The 20,529-nt window shown below is 35.7% G+C and overlaps 2 protein-coding genes across 2 annotated transcripts; both read left to right on the forward strand.

The window, feature by feature from the left end:
• The first annotated feature begins 9,221 nt into the window (after window positions 1-9,221).
• Window positions 9,222-12,910, forward strand: LOC146896533 (protein FAR1-RELATED SEQUENCE 5-like). Its single transcript, XM_085736153.1, has 3 exons — window positions 9,222-9,409; window positions 10,185-12,546; window positions 12,639-12,910. The coding sequence occupies exon 2, from the start codon at window positions 10,188-10,190 to the stop codon at window positions 11,694-11,696; it is 1,509 nt and encodes a 502-aa protein (XP_085592279.1). The 5' UTR covers window positions 9,222-9,409; window positions 10,185-10,187; the 3' UTR covers window positions 11,697-12,546; window positions 12,639-12,910.
• LOC146896534 (protein FAR1-RELATED SEQUENCE 1-like) lies at window positions 11,868-12,542 on the forward strand. The gene has a single exon (XM_085733438.1). It carries the CDS (start codon window positions 11,868-11,870, stop codon window positions 12,540-12,542), a length of 675 nt encoding a protein of 224 aa, XP_085589564.1.
• Window positions 12,911-20,529: the final 7,619 nt, after the last annotated feature.

The raw sequence follows: 20,529 nt of genomic DNA on the forward strand, positions 1-20,529 counted from the left end.
AGAGTAGGAGGCGCCTTCCATCAGAGTTGGAAGTGTAAAATAAAAGTCTTCCCTCAGAGCGGGAAGCCAAAAGTCCTCCTTCAGAGTAGGAGGCGCCTTCCATCAGAGTTGGAAGTTTACTATCTTCCCTCAGAGTGGGAAGCAAAATCCTCCTTCAGAATAAGAGACGAAAGAATAAACGCCAGGCGTCTCGACGTGACCACCGAAATGCTTATGTCGACATTTTAGGGCGACGAAATATACCAGATGAGTGATAGAGATTTAAATCTAAAAAGAGACGCGGTCACTGAAAACTCTCACTTTTGAAGAAACAACTCATGAAGACGCATTAAACATATAGAACGAAATCGAAAGCAACGTAGAAAATCATTAAATTATTTAAACATTTGCAGAATATCAAGCCACAACAGGAAAGAGATACCGCATCTGACATAAGCATATGTAAACATCCAAAGTCACAAATCGCCGGGCGAATAAAAGAGTGTTTAAAAGGGCGCTCTAAGAAGCCGCCAATATCAAGTTACAGACCAAGAAACTTAGTTCGAATAAAAAACAAATAAAAAAGCACAAGACTATTCATCGTCCACCAACTCGCCGTTCACGATGATCTTGAAGGGATCAAGCTCTTCAACTTTGGCCTCTGGGTTAAATAAAAGCACCTGCTCCTTAGCACGCATAAAGCCGTCCTCAAAGTATAGCGCTAGAGCCCGCCGCCCTTCGTCTACCGCCAACTCTGATTTTTCTAACGCAGCTTTCATCGCGTCCCTCTCCGCCTCCGCATCCTCCTTAGCCTGCTTCATTTCCTCCAGGGCGGATTCAGCAGCTGTTTTGTCCTTCAACGCCTCCTTAAGGCGGCTTTCAAGTCCAGAAGACTTATGTTTCCATTTCTCCACGTCTTCCGCAGCATCATTGTGCTTCTTCTCCACTAGGTCATACTTCGTCTCCAAGCAATGGCTCAAAAGCATAGTTCTCAAAGATGCAGTATGGATATCCGCCACCAGGTCGCTGCACTTAGCTTTCACTCCAGCTTCCACGTCCACCTTAGTAAAAGGTACCTGTTCCTTCATATACCTGCCAGATCATCAAACAATAAAGTCACTAAAATTCGAAGACCTAACGGCCAAAGGAATTGACGCCTAAGAAAACAAGGATAGTATTGTACCGACGAATGTCGAACCCGGAATGCCAGAAAGAGTCCATCACGTCGTCATTCAGAGAAGTCCCTCCAATTTCTTTTCCCGAGGGAGGGCGGCTGCTGCTAGGTTTAGATCCCCGACCCGTCCTCGCCTTCTTAGACGAAGGAGAGGCCGCCGAAGTAGGGGCATTTCCTCCACCAGCGTTTTCTAAATCGTCCACCTCAATCACACCAGAATCACCTTTAGCGGACTCCTTCCTCTTCAACCTCCTCAAGGAAACGCCCCCTGGACTGCTGGACACGTAGCCATCAGGGTTCTTACTTCTCTCCAACTCAGCCAAATACTTCCTCATCTCCGCGCCAGTAAGGGGCAACATTTCGCCTGCACAAAGTAGAACAAACTCAGGTGAATAAATCAAATAAAATGCCAAAACCAAAGCAAATGCGGAACTTTTAAAAGACACTCACGCAAATAGGCTTCCATGCGGACAACGTCGCCCTCCCTATTTAACAGGTCATGAATATTTGTCAATGGAACCTTCTCCAGGAACTGAGTTAGCTCATGCTCATAGGGCGACATCGCATCCAAGTCATACCCTTTCACCGCCAAAGGGGCACTGGACCACCGAAGAGGAAACTTTGGCTCGCCATTCACCAGAACTGAGGACGTCGAGCATCCAGGCGACCCCTGCACTCTAACGAAAGTATCCCGCCACTCCTTCTTAAAATTACTAGCGTAAGTGGGAAAGAGCCTCTTTCCAGAGTGAGCAGAGATAGCTATCCAGGTCCCTTTGTTAACATCTTTGGTACCATAGAATTGGAAAAAGACGGCGACAGAAGGCTCAAGACCCAGCGACTTACATAGAATTTCGAAACCCCGAATGAACGCCCAGCTGTTAGGAAAAATCTGTGTGGGCGCCACGTTCAGAAACTTCAATACGTCCATCTCAAAAGGCGTAAAAGGAATTTTCACGCCAAATTCCTCTAAGACGGCGGTATAGACAAAGTAAGATTCGTCCCCCTCGCTCGCCATCTCTTGATCACACACGCGCTCGTCTGGATCACAAGACAACAGCACCACGTCCTCTTCCCGCCCGGTAGCTGAAATATCGAACTTACTTCGAAATGAATCCATAGCAGAAACATCAACATAAAGGGATTCTTCTAACAACACTTCTTCCGCGAACAAAGACATTCCTAGTGACCTAGAAGGTAATCTTTTCCCCTCCACTGCGCGCGAAGTCCCCTGAAGCGGACGAATTTCCCAGCACTCGTCCTCCTTAGCTGCCCCTGAAGTGGCAGACAGAAACACACAATCAATATCATGGCCCGAATTAGCACTTGACTCGCTCGAAAGGTCACTGAACAATTCTTCCCCGAATAACCCATCGTAATAGGCATCCCAATTGATAATCCCATCAGCATCGGTAGCGTGCCTCAGGCACGCTTTCCTCAAGTTCTCTTTTTCAATCGGATCAACGGGTTGGACCAGTTTCCCCTCACCATCGCACTCCCTAATTAGAACCATCTCCTAAACTAACGTTTTTCGCTCTAAACATAAAAATACAAAAAGAGGGAAAAAGAAGGGATGAGAAGTCAATAAGTACCTGCGAGGGAATGGGAGACGGATCTGCAGATGCTATAAACCGGCAAACAAAACGTGAAGAGAACCGAAGAGGAGAGCAGCAAGGAGCGTTGGACAAATGAAAAATGAAGAAATGAAAACCTAGAAGTCCGTTTTTAAGGGAGAGCAAAGCCGCCTCGGGAAGCGTGCCAGGCACAGTTAAGATCAGGACACGTGGCGGACATAAATGGTTCAAGGCATGTCAAAGGTCAGTAAACACCCCAAGAGCGCCTTGGGGAGCTCGCCATACAAAAGGAACATACGAGATCGCCTAATGGCGACCTCCTTCGAGCAAAACATACACGAAGCAAACCCGGATCACCAACCAACTCGCCTTGACCCAAGACTCGTGCTTGGGGGGCATGCAGGATACGGGCACACAGAACAAACACCCTCGGGTTCCGTCAAAGCATTCCATGACAGACTCAGTACAACGCTCCAAGTTCAGAACATATATCTACCCTCGGGGTCTCCGTGACATTCGTAAACCGCCCTGGAGAAATCCTTCGAAATAGTCCGGCGGCATAGCGGGATTTCGTGAAACCATCATCACTTCGCCTTGTCCCAAGACTCGTGCTTGGGGGGCTGTGGACCGTCATCATATTCCTAAATGAATCAAATGATCCCAGAAAGACTCTTCGCATGACATCATCACTTCGCCTTGTCCCAAGACTCGTGCTTGGGGGGCTGTGGACCGTCATCATATTCCTAAGGGCATAGGAGCCCTCCAAAAAGGGCTCTAAGCCCTCCAGAAAGGCCTGGGCGCCCTCTGGAAAGGCCGGGGCGCCCTCCAGAAAGACTCCTGAGCCCTGGCGCGCCCCCTAAGGGGCGCCGCCTCAGTAAACTTCTAGAAGCCTCTAGAAAGCGCCCAAAAGCCCCAAAATACACAAATACCCCTGTTGCTTGGAAACCAAGCAACCGAAGCCCAAGCCCATAGCAGGCTATAAATACCACTCTTGAGAGCATTCTCAAGGCATCGAATCATCAGTCTAAACCCTAGAATCCTAGTATTCCTTACCGTACTTTTTTGTAAGTACAGTTACAAACCTCAAACTTAAAGGACCTCTGGTGTAATTTAGCTTTTTTTTTTTTACGAATTTAACTTTGTTTTTCTTGACTTTTTTAATAATTTTTGTTAGGTTAGGTTTACGTAATTACGTCTGCCAATATTTTTTTTGGTTTTCCTATTTTTTTTAGGGTTAATGATTCAAAATTAAAAATGATTGATGAATTTTATGTAGAAAATGTTACTTTTTTTTTGTTTCAATGTGTTGAATGCATAATTTCCAAAATAAAGTTTCTATTTTAAACTTCTTAACGAATGTCCTATGAACACTTGTTAGCATTTTCATTTTCTTTATTATGCTCAGATTCTTTTTTGCCCTAAAAAGTTGATATATACACCATTGATAAATTAGATTTTTGTACTGAATACAATGACAACATTTGTTTTAAGGGAGCTTCTATGAAGAAGTCGGGTAAATGACTTCTTCAGTGAAGTCGTTTGAATGGACCAATCAGATTTCAAGCCATGACACGTCAGATGTTGGGACAAATTATAATATGGATCACTTGCTTCATATGTTCCACCATAGACAAGTTTATTTCAAGATCTTAACGGTTAGATTTACTTGGTCTCTATGTTATTGTGGTACACCCTCTACACATGATTTTTCTTATAATTCCAATTCTCTCTCCTCTTTATCACTCATTCATCTCTCTCATATTTCTTTCTTTTTCTTTATTTATACATATTCTCTCCCTTCCAGATTTTTATCAAATCACTATGTCACTCTTCAATATCTTCATCATACATTCATCATTTTCATCATATCTTCATCTTCTTCATATGAAAAAAAATCCAAAAAAGAAAGAAAGAAATTACATAATTAAAAAAAGGCAAAATTACTCCAATGGTCATTTATCTTATTTAATTGTAATAGATTGGTCTTTTATCTTTATTTTTTCTCATATTGGTCCTTTATCTTTATAATCTTGCACAAGTTGGTCCTTTTTTCATTTTCTATTAAAATCTGATGATGTGCAAACCACATAGGATAATTTTTTTTATTTTTTTATATTGAAAATCATAAAACTCTAAAATCACATGATTATTCATCTTCTTCGTCTGATCTTCATGATCTCCTTCCTTAAACGAAAAAATAAATCCACCAGAATCCACCTCAAAATTGCATGAATTTATGTGTATTGTTTATTTCCATCTTCTTCTAAACTCTAAAATTAAAATCCCAATTTTTTTTAACCCCCTTTTGATACGTTTTCCATCTTTCTATTTCTATGGCATTAAAATCCCAATTCACAAATTTCTAAAAAAATGGCAGCCTGCATATAACTTGATTTTCATAGTACATTATTTCAATCCAAATAACCTAGATCTCGGTTTTATCACATTCAAAAGGAAAACCCAGAAATCCCTTTTTGACCATTTCATGCTTTAATTGGTGACCAATTGTAATTTGTATACCGTCGAAGCTTGAGGAATATATTTTCAATATCCTGTAATTTTTCAATTCCCAAGCTTGATTGAAAAGAAAAAAAAAAGTCCCTCTATTTATTCAAACCAAGCCATCCAATGTCAATAAAGACGACAAATTTGTAATGTGGACATATGGCAAAAGTGGCAGGCAAAAATCCTTTAAAAAAATGAAAAAAGAATACTTTAGAGTACAAATCTATACTTATAATCCTTAAAAAAAAAAAAAGATACTTATAAAAAAGACACATATTTAAATAGATCTATCTTAATAATAATATATTTTATTTTCAAAGATGTCATGATTTAAAAATAGTCATGATTTTTAACGGTGGACATTAATATTGATATTTCGAAAATAGTCGTGGTTTACTAAAATCTTATCATAATTCATAACAAATTTCTTATATCGCTATATAAAATTTTTCTTATGCAGATATAAAAACATAAAATCCGCAATGGACGCAGTAAAAATAGTTAACATGGAAGGACATGAGACGAAGCATGAACTGGAATTTTGGAAATGGGAATCTTCGATGTAAGTTGATCTGACGAACTATCATGTTGCGTCATTTTTTGGAGATCAAGGCTATTTGATTAGCGTTTGACTCACTTTTGATTTCACGACTGAACATTTAATTTTTTTTGAAAAAAAGGGGGAAAAAAGTTCAAACCACCCCATATTGAAAAGATTTAGGGTTCGGGGGTTAGTTACATAAAGGGAAGGTGTTAGCACCCTTTATGTCCGTAGTACTCTACGGGAACCTCTTGGTTTCATTTAATTTATGTGCTATAACTTGCTTGTTTTCGAAAAAAGGAATTTGAAATGATAAAAGAAAGGGGACCTAGTTTATCTACATTTTATTGATTTGAGAGGACAAGTGTCCTTTGCCTACGTACCCGTGAAGGATCAAAATCACGTAGTTAGGGGTAAAAATTGACGTTTGATTTGTTTTGTGTTTTTTATTAGTTTTGAAAAGGTTTTAAAGTAAAAAGCCAAGTGGCAAATGAGAATTGGTTTGTATTTTTTTATATTGAAAGAAAATAGAGTTAAAGTATGATTAAAATTGATTTGATATTTGATTAAGAAAGAAAATAAAAAACTATCACTTGATTGAAAATCAAGGTTTATTATGAAAATATTTTTGTGATTTTTGATTATTTGAATGTTTTTGTTGTTTTTGAATATTGAATAGAACATAAAATAAACTAATGTATAAATAAAAATAAAAGCGTGAGAATTTTGTAGTGATGTTGGATCACCACAAAATCTCCTAACCTAATCTATTTTTTTTTTGTATTTTTCGATTTATAAAAGCGGTAAAGAAATAAAAGACACACACGCACGCACACTTTTCTCATTTATATTTACATTGGACCTAAATTCATTCTAATTGCTGGAAAATAAATGACAATAATTAAAATGCTAAATAGAAAATAAAATAGAATGCTAAAGTGCTAAAAAGAAATAAAAATATAAAAAAAAAAAAGAAAGGGACGACCGAAGGGACAAAATTACCGAAGGGACAAAATTCTGAAGGGACAGAAAAAGAGGAAGAAGAAAAGAATAGCTCTTCAACACAAGCTAAATGAGGGAGAAGAGAGAAAAGTTCTTTGACAACTCAAGAGAACTTTTTGTGTGTCAAATTGTAAAGAATGAGAGCTATATTTATAGGTGAGGAGGTTGATGAAAATGGAAAAATGGTTTAATGGATTTTGATGGTGATTTGAATGGTGTTTAATGGTGAATTTTAAAAGATGAATGTGAAAGTTGACACTTGACTTGAAATTTTTTGGACCTTGGACATTTTATTTTTGGACCTATTGACACTTTGTTTCTTTTTTTTTTTGACTTAGACAATAAAATAAAAGTGACCAAAATAAAAATATGAAAAATGACTAATTAAAAGATAAAATAAAAATTAGAAATTAAAATTAAAATTATAAAATTAAATAAAAGATGGAAATTAAAGAGTAAATAACAAATAATAAAAAACTAAAGAAAACTAAAAATATAAAAATATAAAGAGAGAAGAGGGCCCGACTCGGAACCAAACATGAGGTATTTTAAGATACCTTTCTGCCGAATTTTTCTCTGAAAAGTCAGAGACTAATCAGGGTCAAATGGCGTATGAATGTGGGGTCTTAGGTCAAAAATTGGGGTATGACATATCCCATTAGAAACCTAGTCAATATGGAAGGACATTGCTCCGACGATCAAAATGGACCTAACCGACTAACGCTATCAAATATAATCAATCAGACCGTTGAATATGTCCTTATTGGAATGAGAACAAAGTAACAACTGGAATTTCGGAAATCGGAATCTTCGGTGTAAGTCGATATGACAAACTATCACATTTGAAACCTAGTTAGTCAACATATAAATGGTTGTAGTAATTTTTTTTGATTACGTGCATATAAACATATAAAGTCTGCAACGGATGCAGTGTAAATATTTAACGGTGTTTTGCATATAAATTAAAAATATATATAATTTAACAAAAAATATTTTTTTTGAATACTTTCATATTATGTTAATATTATATTTAATAATGATGTTATGGAAAAAAAAAATTGCTAGGGTCACACCTACTAACACTCTCTTTTAACACACCCAATAAAAATTAACCATGTGTCCCATTTTTTTAATTCAATTTAGTTGTAACCTGCTCATCCTGTTTCTAAATTTTGGAGAGAGAAAGAGAAAAAAGAAAAAGAAGAGAGAAAAAGAAGGCTTCCCTCTCATGATCAATCACATGCTACTTGAATGATTTTGATTTTGGTAAATCAAAATTTCACCTGAATATATAATTAGTGGGGTTGGTGACACATCCTATGAATCAGTATGTGCATCGTAAGTAGTTATTGGGGGAAGATTATAATTAAGGCTAATTTTCTCACCAAGGATATTTAATTTGAAGATAGACGTCGGCAGATTTGGGGTTTTTCAAATTGAGAAATTCCAATTTGTTGTCCTGGGAAAGAAAATAGATGTTTGACAGTGGGAGTAGAAGTTTTGGAGAATAGGAGAAGAGGGTGAACAGAGTAGAAGTTTTGGAGAATAGGAGAAGAGGGTGAACAGACTCACGCTTTGTTTCTCTCTTCTTTTTCTTATTAAAAAAATGGAACACATGGCTAATTTTTATTGGTGTGTTAAAAGAGAGTATTAGTGGGTGTGACACTAGCATTTCTAAAAAAAAAAATGTAGATATAACATACATATATGATATATTCAATTTTAGACATAAAAAGATAGATGACACAATGATTACAATTTCGATTTTGCACAACCATGTACATGGTTCGATTCCTACTGTCTTTAGTTTTTTTCAATTTAGAACCTATTGTCTTTAGTTTTTTTCAATTTAGAAATTTCTCTACGAAAAGTTAAAGCAGTTGAGCAATTAATTGGCTTAGGAATCTGCGTATTAATTAATGTGCCACCAAAATTAAATTTTTCACACTTTTTATTCCTTTTTTTTTCTTGTTTTTTTTTTAACTTCATCTTCAACCTTCATATGGGTTAGTTCGTCCCGGTTGAAGACCCACATAACACAAAACATGAAACCATGAACTAGAAGCTAATCAAGGTTAATTGAGAAGCAATTTAATGAATTGCTTGAACCATTTGGGGTTAATTGAGTTTTAGGGATTTTGAGATTAGAAGAAGATCAAAGTAAAGATGTTTAAGCAATTTAGATGTGTATTTAAGTGGGGCGCCTTCTACCGTGAGAGAGGCTTACAAATCCCCTATGGTGAGAGAGTTATCTTGTACCGGCAATTACAAGTTAAGCAGGTATTTTCATTTAATTTAATAACTTATAATATATATTTTCCCATTTTTACTTTTATTTAATGAAAATTAAAATTAACACTTAAAATCTTCATCTTCATTACATACATCCATATCTTTTCTCCAAAAACAACACACACGTCCTTGTCCTCTTCTCTTTCAACAACCAAAATTGAGTTTTAAGGAAAAAAAACATATATTAATTACAAAAATCAAGATCTGTTCCATCTTCTTACAAACAAATATGCAACACATTCCTTATGAACAAATCTGTTCTGTTGTCTTTCAAACTGAGTTCAAGTGAAAGTAGCATCCTGAGATCCAAACCAAGCAAAGCTAAGGGACTCTTTGTGTTGTTAGGTACTTACCAAAATTAAGCTTTATTTTTATTTTTTTTATGTTCCTTCAAACTGAAATCTTCTGTTATTTATGTTTTTGTAGCTTTGTTTTTGAAATTTAAGTCTAAATTAATGATTTTTCACCATTATATTTGACATTGATGGCCATATGTGTATGCGGTGCTTATTTATGTGTCAGAACTGTTCTTAGATGTAACTAGTACTAAGTGCAAATTTTTTTTGAAGATACTCAAAACAGCTTATATAATCTTAAACAGTTTTTTATTATTTTTCTTCCAATTCTCGCCATTTAAAAAAAAATCTGTACAAATAAAGACAAACTTCTAAATTTTTATCTCGTAAAAACACTGTTACAATTTACAAAGAGACTCTGTGTTATGAGAACCCAGATTATTGATTCTAAAAAAAATAAATTGATGCTAATTATTGGTGTTTAGTGAAGACAAATTTTGTTTTGCTGACTTGTGTGCAGATTCCTTCATCCATGTGACAGTTCACCGTGTATGTATTGAAAATGTGGTATTGCAGTATTTTCAGAGACTATTTGTCTCCCACATTAATTAGAAAGAGATAATTTTATCTCTAAAACTCGTTTGTTTTCCCATTAACCTTTTTCATTCCTTTTCCTACTGATGATATTATAGATGACCTGATTTACAACTACCTCAATGTTGTGGCACCTAGTTTGATCTCCTTAGACACATTTTCAACATTAAGATTTACAGAGTAGATGAAATTTCAAATTTATGATTGTTAAAATTATGCTTATATTGTAGGTTATGGAGGAGGTAACAGAAAGTTCAGCTGACAGTAATGACAATATTAACATCGAGGAAATGGACGAAGCTTCAGACGAAGGAGATAATATGGATGACAATGGGGCTAATGAGTGTGATGGAGATTTAGAAGCGAGTAGCGATTCATCTGAGTCTAATGGGAATGCTATAGTCATAAATGGCATCGGTGATATTTTAAAGATGGACATGAAAAACATTTCTGTAGATGTAGTTGAAAGGTTTGACTTTGCTGATTTAGATGTTGCATATAATTTCTACTCATGGTATGCAAGGGTAAACGGATTTTCTGTTCGGAAGACCCAAGTTCTGAGGGACCGTTTGGGTAATGTTCTGCAGCAAACTTTTGTTTGTTCGCGGGAAGGTTTTAGAGAGAACAGGGGATTGACCTTGGAGAGGCGGAAGCGAGAACCCAGAAATGATACCAGGTGTGGATGTTCTGCAAAATGTCGTGTCCACATAGACATTGTTTCGAAGCGTTGGTATGTGACCGTATTTGAATTTGCGCATAACCACGAGCTGTTGGATGGTTTGCTATGTGGTCTTTTACCGGCACATAGAAAGCTAACAGCAACTGATTTGATTGAGATTGAAAAGTATAAGAATGTTGGTGTAAGACCATATCAAACGTATGGTGCAATGGCTAATTCATCAGGTGGTTTTCACAAGTTAGGTTTTGTGAAAAAGGATTTGTATAACCAATCAGGAAGACAAAGGAAATTAGTTTCATCTGACTCTTGCGGTGCACTGAAGTATCTTCATATGCTTCGTACAAAAGACCCTTTAATGTATGTTGCACATACTGTAGACAAAGATAAGAGGCTTGAACGTCTTTTTTGGTGTGATGGAGAAAGTCGTATGAATTATGAAATTTTTGGTGATGTATTGGCCTTTGATGCAACTTATAGGAAAAACAAATACAATTGCCCGTTTGTTATTTTCTCCGGTGTTAATCATCATAACCAAACTGTTGTCTTTGCGACAGGTTTAGTTACGAGAGAGACGGAAGAGACATATGTTTGGTTGTTGGACCAATCTGCGACTGCTATGAATGGTAAGGCTCCTTTATCCGTAATAACTGACGGTGATGTTGCAATGAAAAATGCCATAAAGAGTATATTTCCAAAAGCACATCATAGATTATGTGCTTGGCATCTTCTATGGAATGCATCATCGAATGTTGGGATTGCTGATTTCATGTCATATCTTAAAAGATGCATGTTGGGTGATATGGAGGTGAATAAGTTTGAAGAACTATGGGAAGAAATGGTTGAAAAATTTGGCCTGCAAGACAACAATTGGATCAATGAGATGTATGCAAAGAAAAGAATGTGGGCGACTGCTCATATCAAAGGAGAATTTTTTGCAGGTATACGAACCACATCTCGGTGTGAGGGTTTACATAGTCACATATGTCAATTTGTGCATTCAAGAATTAACTTGACTGATTTTGTCCAGCAATTTCATAGGTGCCTTACATATTTTCGATTTTGAGAGATTGAGTCCGACTATCATTCCAACTATGGTCAACCCGTATTGCAAACTAGTTTGCGATTCATTGAGAGATCAGCATCGAACCAGTTTACAAGGGAGATTTTCTTCCTTTTCCGTAATGCTCTGAAAAAATCTTTGATGTTGAGAATTATTGAAATTCAAGAGATGTCCATGGGTTCTATCTACAAAGTTTCAAAGTACTGTGGAAATGGAAGTGTCTGGCACGTTACACATTGTGAAACTCCTGTAGATTTCAAATGTTCGTGTCTTAGGATGGAGTCGTTTGGACTGCCTTGCGATCATATTATTGCTGTTTTGATGTATCTGGATTTTGATCACCTTCCCAAGAATCTAGTTTTACACAGGTGGACAAAGTTCGCTACAGATACAGTTCGATCAAGATACACAAATGGTTCACAATATTGGGATTCTCAAATTGCTTCAAGGTATGCGGGAATTATTCAGTTGTCGAAGGATGTGGCTGAGAGGGTTTATCAAGATGTAGAGGAGTACAACCGCATTGTAGATTTTCTTAGTGCTGAACTTTTGAGGTTGAAGAATAAACCAACATCTGTTGGTATTGATGCTAGCACTGGGGTACACAATGTAGTCGTCGACGAAAGTTTACTGGACCCTACTTGTGTGAGGACTAAAGGGTGTGGATCTAATCCAATTGCTACGCCTGGTGGAAGTAGGCGTCCTCAATCATGTAGTCAGTGTGGTGTGATAGGACACAATAAACGATCATGTCCTAAAGGAGTCAACAACTTTGAAAATGCATGCACTTCGAGTGCGACAATTTATGGAATTAATGAAGATGATGAAGAAGGAGATCTTGAGCTGTGATAAAGTAAGTTAAATAACATTGAAGCATGATTATGATTATAGTTAGTTTAATTTAGTTTGAACTTATTATCTTATGAATATTATTTACTGATGCAGATTGGAATGAGCTCGTAGTTGATGTTGGTTAAAACCTTATATGGAGCAACTGTCAAGACGGTGGACACCGGTGGGTTTATGGTTAATGTATTGTTTTGTTTGTAGTCTGGAAAATCATTTGTAGTATGTCTACTTATGTACTTTTGTTGTGTTAGTGATGTAATGTGGATTCCCCTCACCAAAAAGACAATGTGTTACTTATATGTGCGTTGATGTATTGTGGTTTAATGGTATCAATGACATTTTCTTAGGAAATATTATGTTGTTTAGAATATTGAATGTGTTTTATGTGTTGGCATATCTATTTATGGATGCCTGTTGCGGCGCTTCTGTTATTAAATGATACTTATTATGAATGGTGCTGGAGTCCTAGAGAATGTCTGATTTGGTAAGAGACTGGTTGGAAGTTTGGAGGTTGACGCTGGGGTATGCGGTGCGTGCTGTGTGCGGTTTGTGTGCTGCAGTTTTGTATATGTTAGCCTCAGGTCTGCCTTCTGTTAGCAGTGTCTGTTTTTTCTGGTTTTTTCCTTCTACAGGCTTTCTGTTTTGTGCTGTAGGAGTTTTTTGTTGTTGTTGTTAGTTGGGTTTCTGGTATTTCAGTGCCTGTTATTTTGTTCTTGTTCTGCTGCCGTTTCATATTTAATACGCAACAGCTGTAGTGGTGGTCACATTGGGGCTTATGATGTTGCCAATAGACAATCAAACGGAGGTCGAATATTTTTTTTTTTTCTTCAGATGTTTTACTTCAGGAAATGCTGGTTAGGAAGGTTATGCTATGTATGATGCTAGGTTGTGTTTCGAAGGTGAATGAATGTGGAAAGCATAAATCTTCTTCGATTATTCTATAATACATTATTACTATATAATGCATCATTACTACTTAAACTCTGTCATTGTTCAGTTTTTCAATTACTCTTGGTTTAGTTTCGAAATTAAGTAAGCATCTATTATTTGTAGATTGCTACTCTGCCAAGTTGCCAATGAAACCACTTGGATTTTTTTGTTTCACTTGGATTATCACTAGTGAGTTTTTATCAAATCTAATTTATATAGTTTATAGCAGAAATCAAATGAAGAAGTGTTAGAACTTATCAGTTAAATGACAAGATGATGTGAATATTATGAATTAGTTAATCAATATGAGAAAGGTATTTGGTTTTGGAGACTAAGAGGATGGGCTGCACGAAAAAGAATGAACGGGAAAGGAGCAAGCAAAAATAAGGGAAGTTTCTTCTATAGTGCATAAAAGAAAAATACTTGTCCAATACAATCTTCTTCTATTTAACAATTTCTGAAGTTCTACAAGTAGGCTAGAGCTATACAATGAGACCTTGTTGTACTTAAGCCTAACATATACCCTTTTTGAGCAATAATTTACAACATAAATAAAATTGAAGAGGAAAATTATTAATTGTGTATCTATGCTGTAATGTAGATCTGTTAGTGATGAGTTTGACTATATCATTATTATGATAAAAGAGCAAGTTCAGCCCAGTCCAAATGCGACATTACTTCTGGCTTTTCAAGATAGTCTTTGGCCTGCAGCACATATATACATGTAAGGTATACAGCACTGGAGTTCAGCTCTAAGATAGTGAATGAAGGTTCAACTTCTGTGTGCAAATACTTGAGTCCACGTGCAATGCCTATTATAATTTTCATACAAAGTGTCCATGAGAATTGGCATCCTTCTTCATCTGCGCAGTCAAAATTGCATGTTGAAGGAACTGAAACATTTGTTTAAACACACACACACACACACACACACACACACACTAAGAAACTTGCTTACAACAATGTAGGTGCTAAAGAAGGGTCCCATTTGATGCATAATAAAAAACCAACATCCTTGAAAACGGATTTGGCTCTCTCTACAATATCCCAGTAGTTTTCCAGTAATCTCATGATTTAACCTTGCCAATTCTACCACCTGAATGGAAATAATAATCCTCCTCCTTGATGCAGAGAGAAATTACAGCAATCTCAGGTAAAAAACTGCAAATTAGCATCAACCGCGATATCTCGCAAAGATTAAATCAACAATGATAAAAAAAAATTAACAACATACAATTCTTCCAAATAGGTAATTTGGCCTAATTCCTTTGCAAGAAACCCCTTCAATGATGAATCAACAATGCTTCATTTTTATTGAAATTAATATCATTCCCATATTTGAGTTAAAAATTTAATCTTTTTAACACAGAAAAGGATCATAAGACTAATAATTTCAATAAAAATGCAAAATTAATTCTACATTGTACAATTTCACAAAGAAAATAAAAATTGAATAATTGAGATCTGAAAGAAGAAGAAGATACCTTCATTTGATGGTAGAGTGTCTGAATTCACAAGAGAGATTGTTGAAATCAATACCAACAGCTATCAAACTCTCTGAAGAGGTAAAATTAAGGCTGCAAAAATAATTCAAGTAGTCTTTGGTGTTAATATCATAGACTAATCCAGGATCAGAAGCACTTTCTGGATTAACATGTCCTGAACCAAATGCAAAAGGGTTAGCAGGAGCTGAGTTATTTGAAGCAAGATCAGAAATTGGAAGCTTTCTATTGTTCAATGTGTAAGCTGTTGTCATAAGAGATGATTTGATCATTGCAGGTGACCAATCTTTATGAACTGATTTAATCAACGCGGCAACGCCGCTAACATGAGGAGAAGACATTGAGGTACCAGAAACAATGTTGAATAGGCTCTTCTTTTGTCAATTTTGATCATACTTGGACTAGTTTTTGATGGACATGCAGCTAAGATGTTAACACCAGCAATATGTGAATAAAAAAATTCACCCAAAACCCAACAGCAGCTACACCAGAAACCCTGCAAAACAGATCACAAACAGCACACAAGAAAAGCCAGCAACTTGGCTGCCACACCATCTGTTCAAGGCCAAAACTGAATGAATTTCAGCAGTAGCCAATATGCACCAAATATAGGCGGAGAAATAAATATCATACCAAGAACAGTTCCACAACCATTGCACATATTTGATTGACATAGTCTTTTTACAAACAGACAAACACACATTGTGTCCATTAAGTGAATTACAAACACACGTAATATTTTCTTCAAACATAAAGCATAATAGATACTTTTCTTAGAGTAAGAACATACCATGTTCTAGTGGGAATTTAGCCAAAAAAAGAACATACCATGTTCCAAACATAGTAAGACCATTTGTCAAAATATATCCTTAATAGGATAACCTTAAAAATATGCTAAACTAGGACAACCACCAGACCTTTTAAAACATCACAAGTTACTTAATATACTAGAGTTAACCTAAGTGTTTTCCATCCAAAATACACAAACTTGCTTCACTTGTTTGACTGTGCAGCAGTTCTTGCAGCCATTGCTTTGTTCCATAACGCAACAGCATTGTACTCCAACATTTCCTTGCAATCGTTATGACCCACCAACAGCAAACGCATAGTTATTTTCATCCTAACTTTGTTTTCATCCATCTGCATGTGAAAGAGATTTGATATCAATCAAAAGTATAAAAGGAATTAATAATATAACAGCTGTCACAGATACAAGTAACTGTGTTTGATGTTCGCTTACCACACCGTGAATCTGGCTGTTGAAGTTATTCTGCATGTTAATCCATTCTGTTACCCACACTCCAGAATTATCACTACAATCATGTTAAAAGATGGTGATTAGATTTATTTATCCACTATTTAACCTCTTGGTAATAATGAAACACATTGTCATGTTATTCACCTGGTACCACAATATGGAACGCCACGGGGCTCAACAATGTTCCACATGCTCAAGTCAGGTATCGCACAAAAAGGAACTTCATTCCCATACACTCTCAACACAAGTTCAGACAACTTTTCAGCCTGCAATCTCACAGTAAAAACAAAGGCTGAAATGTGTATTTTTTTTTTATTTATTCAAAACTTCATATCCCATTCAGTTTAGGATTTCTTACAATTTTGTGAATTTTCAGCCGTCTACCACCCTTGTTTCCATCAGTGAGATTTGAATCCACATGATATATTCTCCTTTCCTCTATGTGGACCACCATAAGATACAAGTGGCCTTCAAGCACTTCTTCAATAGGCACATAGATCTACACATAAATTAACATAATTACTTAATAAAGAATTATGATTAAAGACTAGTTTGATTGTTAGGAGGTTATGTAAATTTCATTACCAAGTTAAGTTTATCAAACTTAGGCATCCAATCTTGAATGTAAGTACTTTCAAGTCCATCAACACTAGTTTCCTTTGCAACATCCATCTACCAAATAATGTCGTAGGTAGTTAGTGTCATCACATAGTTACTTACAGTGGTAATTCCAAGGAACCTGTCATGATATACTTACCGCAAATGACGGAGGGAAGTACCACACAGTTCGTGATGTAACATTTTTTTGATTCCAAGTTGCTTTCAAAGTCATCGTGTGTATGACCTTGAAAACATATATGATGTTACATTTGCTTGTTTAACAAGTAATTTAATTATTATCTTTACAAAGAGATCATTTACCTTTTCATTGACCCTACCCTCAGGCATTAAGCATTGAAAATCAGTTCGCAATGCATAAAAATTTCCCAAACCAAACACCAAGTCACTGTTACATGTTTCAGACAAGCCAATAATAAATATTTTGTTAACTCCTTGCTGTCTAATTTAAAAAAACAAAGTAGTTTATATGTACCAAAACTAATTTATTGTGAGATAGTACTTACAAATAATCAGAATTCAGAGGTCGGAAAATGTAAGCACAAACTTGAGCTTCTAGCAATGACAATTGCATATCAACTTTTGGCCTAAACTCACACATCATATACTACATTTTTCGGTAAATAAGAAGGTTTTTCATTATTGAGGTTTAAATAGACTATAAAATAAGAAAAGGTTACAATCAAAAAATAAGATTCTACCTTTGGAACTGTTGCACCTGTTACTTTAGTCTTTTGTGATTTTGCAGCCCCAATTTTACCTTTCGCAACAGGGGTGGATGACCTTGAGATGTTTGACACAGATGCAACAGTCTTTCCACTTTGAGAATTTCCAGGTGTTGAGTGTTTAGGTTTTTTGAACGTTGTTTGGGACGGTGAAGGTGTAAAAGACAGCTTTTTTGCGACCATTGCAGCATCATTTAGTATAACCTTCATGTTAAAGTAACATTTTTTTTGTTAAAAACAAAACAAATTATTACTACAATGGGAAGTAAGCATATGTATATTTATGGGAAGTAAACAAAGTATACCTTGTTTCTGGATGTTTGGTGGAAATCACTACCAACAAGTCTGTGAAAAGCAATATCGTCCATAACAGTGTCAACACAGGTCATTGGTTCTTTTCCTCTATCACTTAAGCCACAAGAAACAATAGTGCTAGTACTTGATATACCACGGTTGTGTGAGGCAGACTTATTTTGGTGATTTTCCGGTATGTTTTCATCATCTATTACGATTATGGTTGAGACATCATTCACGTTGTTCATAAAATCATTGTCTGATTCGATAGTGTTTTTAGTCTGGATGGAAGGGGTTGTCCATTGAGCTTGACCATGAAATTTGCTCTTATCTTCAAACACTGACTTATGTTTCTTAGGTTGAGGGTTAGTGTTTTGTTCTTCACCAGCTACAGCAGGTTTGATGTTCACTTTAACCATTCCAATTAGGATTTCTAGAATCTTAGTGTTTGTGGATTCAACTTGTTCAACTTTTGTGCTTAATTTCTTCATGAATATAACAAGGACAGAAAAAAGAAAAACAAAATTTAGTTTTTGATACATAATATAGCATAACACCAAATCATAAAAAATAAATTCAGTCTTTCATACAAAACAGAACTTAACACCCAATCTAAGGTATATAAACATGCATAAAACTTGCCTTTAGCTCAATGACAACTTCTTCAAGTTTATCAGTTCTGGTATGTTCATCATTAGAGGTTGTCTGGTTGCTTTGAATGCAAGGTGGTATGACAATCTACATCAAAATTAACTCTCCATAATACCATATGACTGAACCAGTAAAAGAATGTTTCAATAATTTTGCTAAATAAACCCATGCTAGAATACCTTAGGGATGACAATTTCATTGACACTACTGAGCTCATATTCACCCTCAATGTGTTGTTCATAATCCATCCTATTAAAACAAGGAAAAGAATGAGCCAAGTTACGAAAAACATATTTGTACAAATCTTCTTTTTAATTAAAGAAAAACATTTGTAGGAAATTATATCAACATTTTTTGAAATTAAATTTATGGAAAATCATATAAATAAATGTATGCTCCTTACCCATACACAGATTGATCTGCTAAGTTGGTGTTTTCCATTTTCGGTTTGTTGCAGCAAGTGTTAGAAGTAACCTCTTGTGAAATGAGCTAGGACTTACTCCCACCCTTTATAATGATACAGTTTTATTATAATTGTATTTTTTTAGCAACCAAATAGCTTGACAAGTGATTGCTGTTCAATCAACCCACATGACGTTAATTGATACACATCGCTTAGCCTTAGAGTAGTAATGATTGGTTTTTGCTTTAATTTTGCCAAATTACAACTACTTTTATTTTACTTAATGTGTCTAAATACCAACACTGGTATACGAGTAACTATCAAATTGGTCCCTGTCTTTGTAAGTGATTATCAAATTAGTCACTAACGTTAATAATATTTCAAAATAGTCTCTGTCTTTGTTAAAAGTTTATCAATTAGACACTTGTTTCTATGTTTTTTTGCACATGACGAGGGACTTAATTGAGAAACTTTTGAAGAAAATAGGAATTGTTTTGAAATATTATTAAAGTCAGTGACATATTTGACAATCACTTACAAAAACAGAGACCAATTTGGTGGTTTGCTCGGAGACCATAACAATAAATAACCTAAGTTTAATATAAAATACATTTTATATTAAAAAACAAATATTTTTTATGGTCAAAAAATAAATTAAACCAACATAACATACTATATGATTGTTAAAAAAAACATAACATATGACACAATGGTCAAGAAACACATAACACGTGAATTTAAAAAATCAAAATAAACACAATACATTTGAACACACACATGCATGCATAGAAATTATCACATAAATTATAACACATTTGGCTAATATTTTTTTTTCCTTTTCCCTTTGTCTTTGCTACATCAACCTCAGCTCTCACCATGGCCAACTCCATTTTTAACTCAAAGTTTTCGTCTTCAAGACTTTTAATAGTGTGTACCATATCCTCCAAGTTGTAATGGTTGAAATCACGAATCTTCCTACCACAATATAACAGCAGTTGTCGAATTAACAAAACAGCAACATCCTCTTTTGCATCATATTCTGTCTTTCCAAACCTACCCACTAATATAGTTCTTGTTCCTTTTGCACCAACTTGTAAAGAGGCACTATACTTGACATACTCAACTCCTCCAAAGCCATGAACCTCTTGTAGTTCATACGTAGGCAATGGTATCCTCAATGTATAACACATCTTATCAACCTCTTTCTGCATGCTTTTTTGGCTTATCCAATCCAAAGATAAGGTATCTTCAGCAAAGTAAGGTTCAAACTCTCCTGTAAATTTTATATGTTCATGGAACACGTATAAAACTATCAAAAGTTAAAAAAAATTGACACACACATGTTACCCACATATGCAGTTGCTGAGAAGATAAAACTTACGTGTACAAGAGAAATTGTCAACGGTTTCATAATTAACCTGCTCAACGTGACGTTTCGCCTCATACTTACGGCTTGCTTCTTGCTCATAATGACTGTGTTGTGAAGATTCTTCATTGTTGCTGGAAAAACTAGAATGGATGTTGAATGCTTTCCCTTGAGAATCATGGTGTATGTTTTGAGCTTGTTTGCGTGGTATACCTCCTTTGATATACTCCTTGTCGTAAC

The sequence above is a fragment of the Medicago sativa genome, chromosome 8 (assembly GCF_051527215.1).
Source record: "Medicago sativa cultivar Bolivia chromosome 8, Bolivia_mono, whole genome shotgun sequence".
NCBI classification, from domain to species: domain Eukaryota; kingdom Viridiplantae; phylum Streptophyta; class Magnoliopsida; order Fabales; family Fabaceae; genus Medicago; species Medicago sativa.

Excerpts from the sequence above, each read along its gene's own strand:
- LOC146896533 (XM_085736153.1), top strand. The coding sequence starts at position 10,188 with ATGGAGGAGGTAACAGAAAGTTCAGCTGACAGTAATGACAATATTAAC.
- LOC146896534 (XM_085733438.1), top strand. The coding sequence starts at position 11,868 with ATGGGTTCTATCTACAAAGTTTCAAAGTACTGTGGAAATGGAAGTGTC.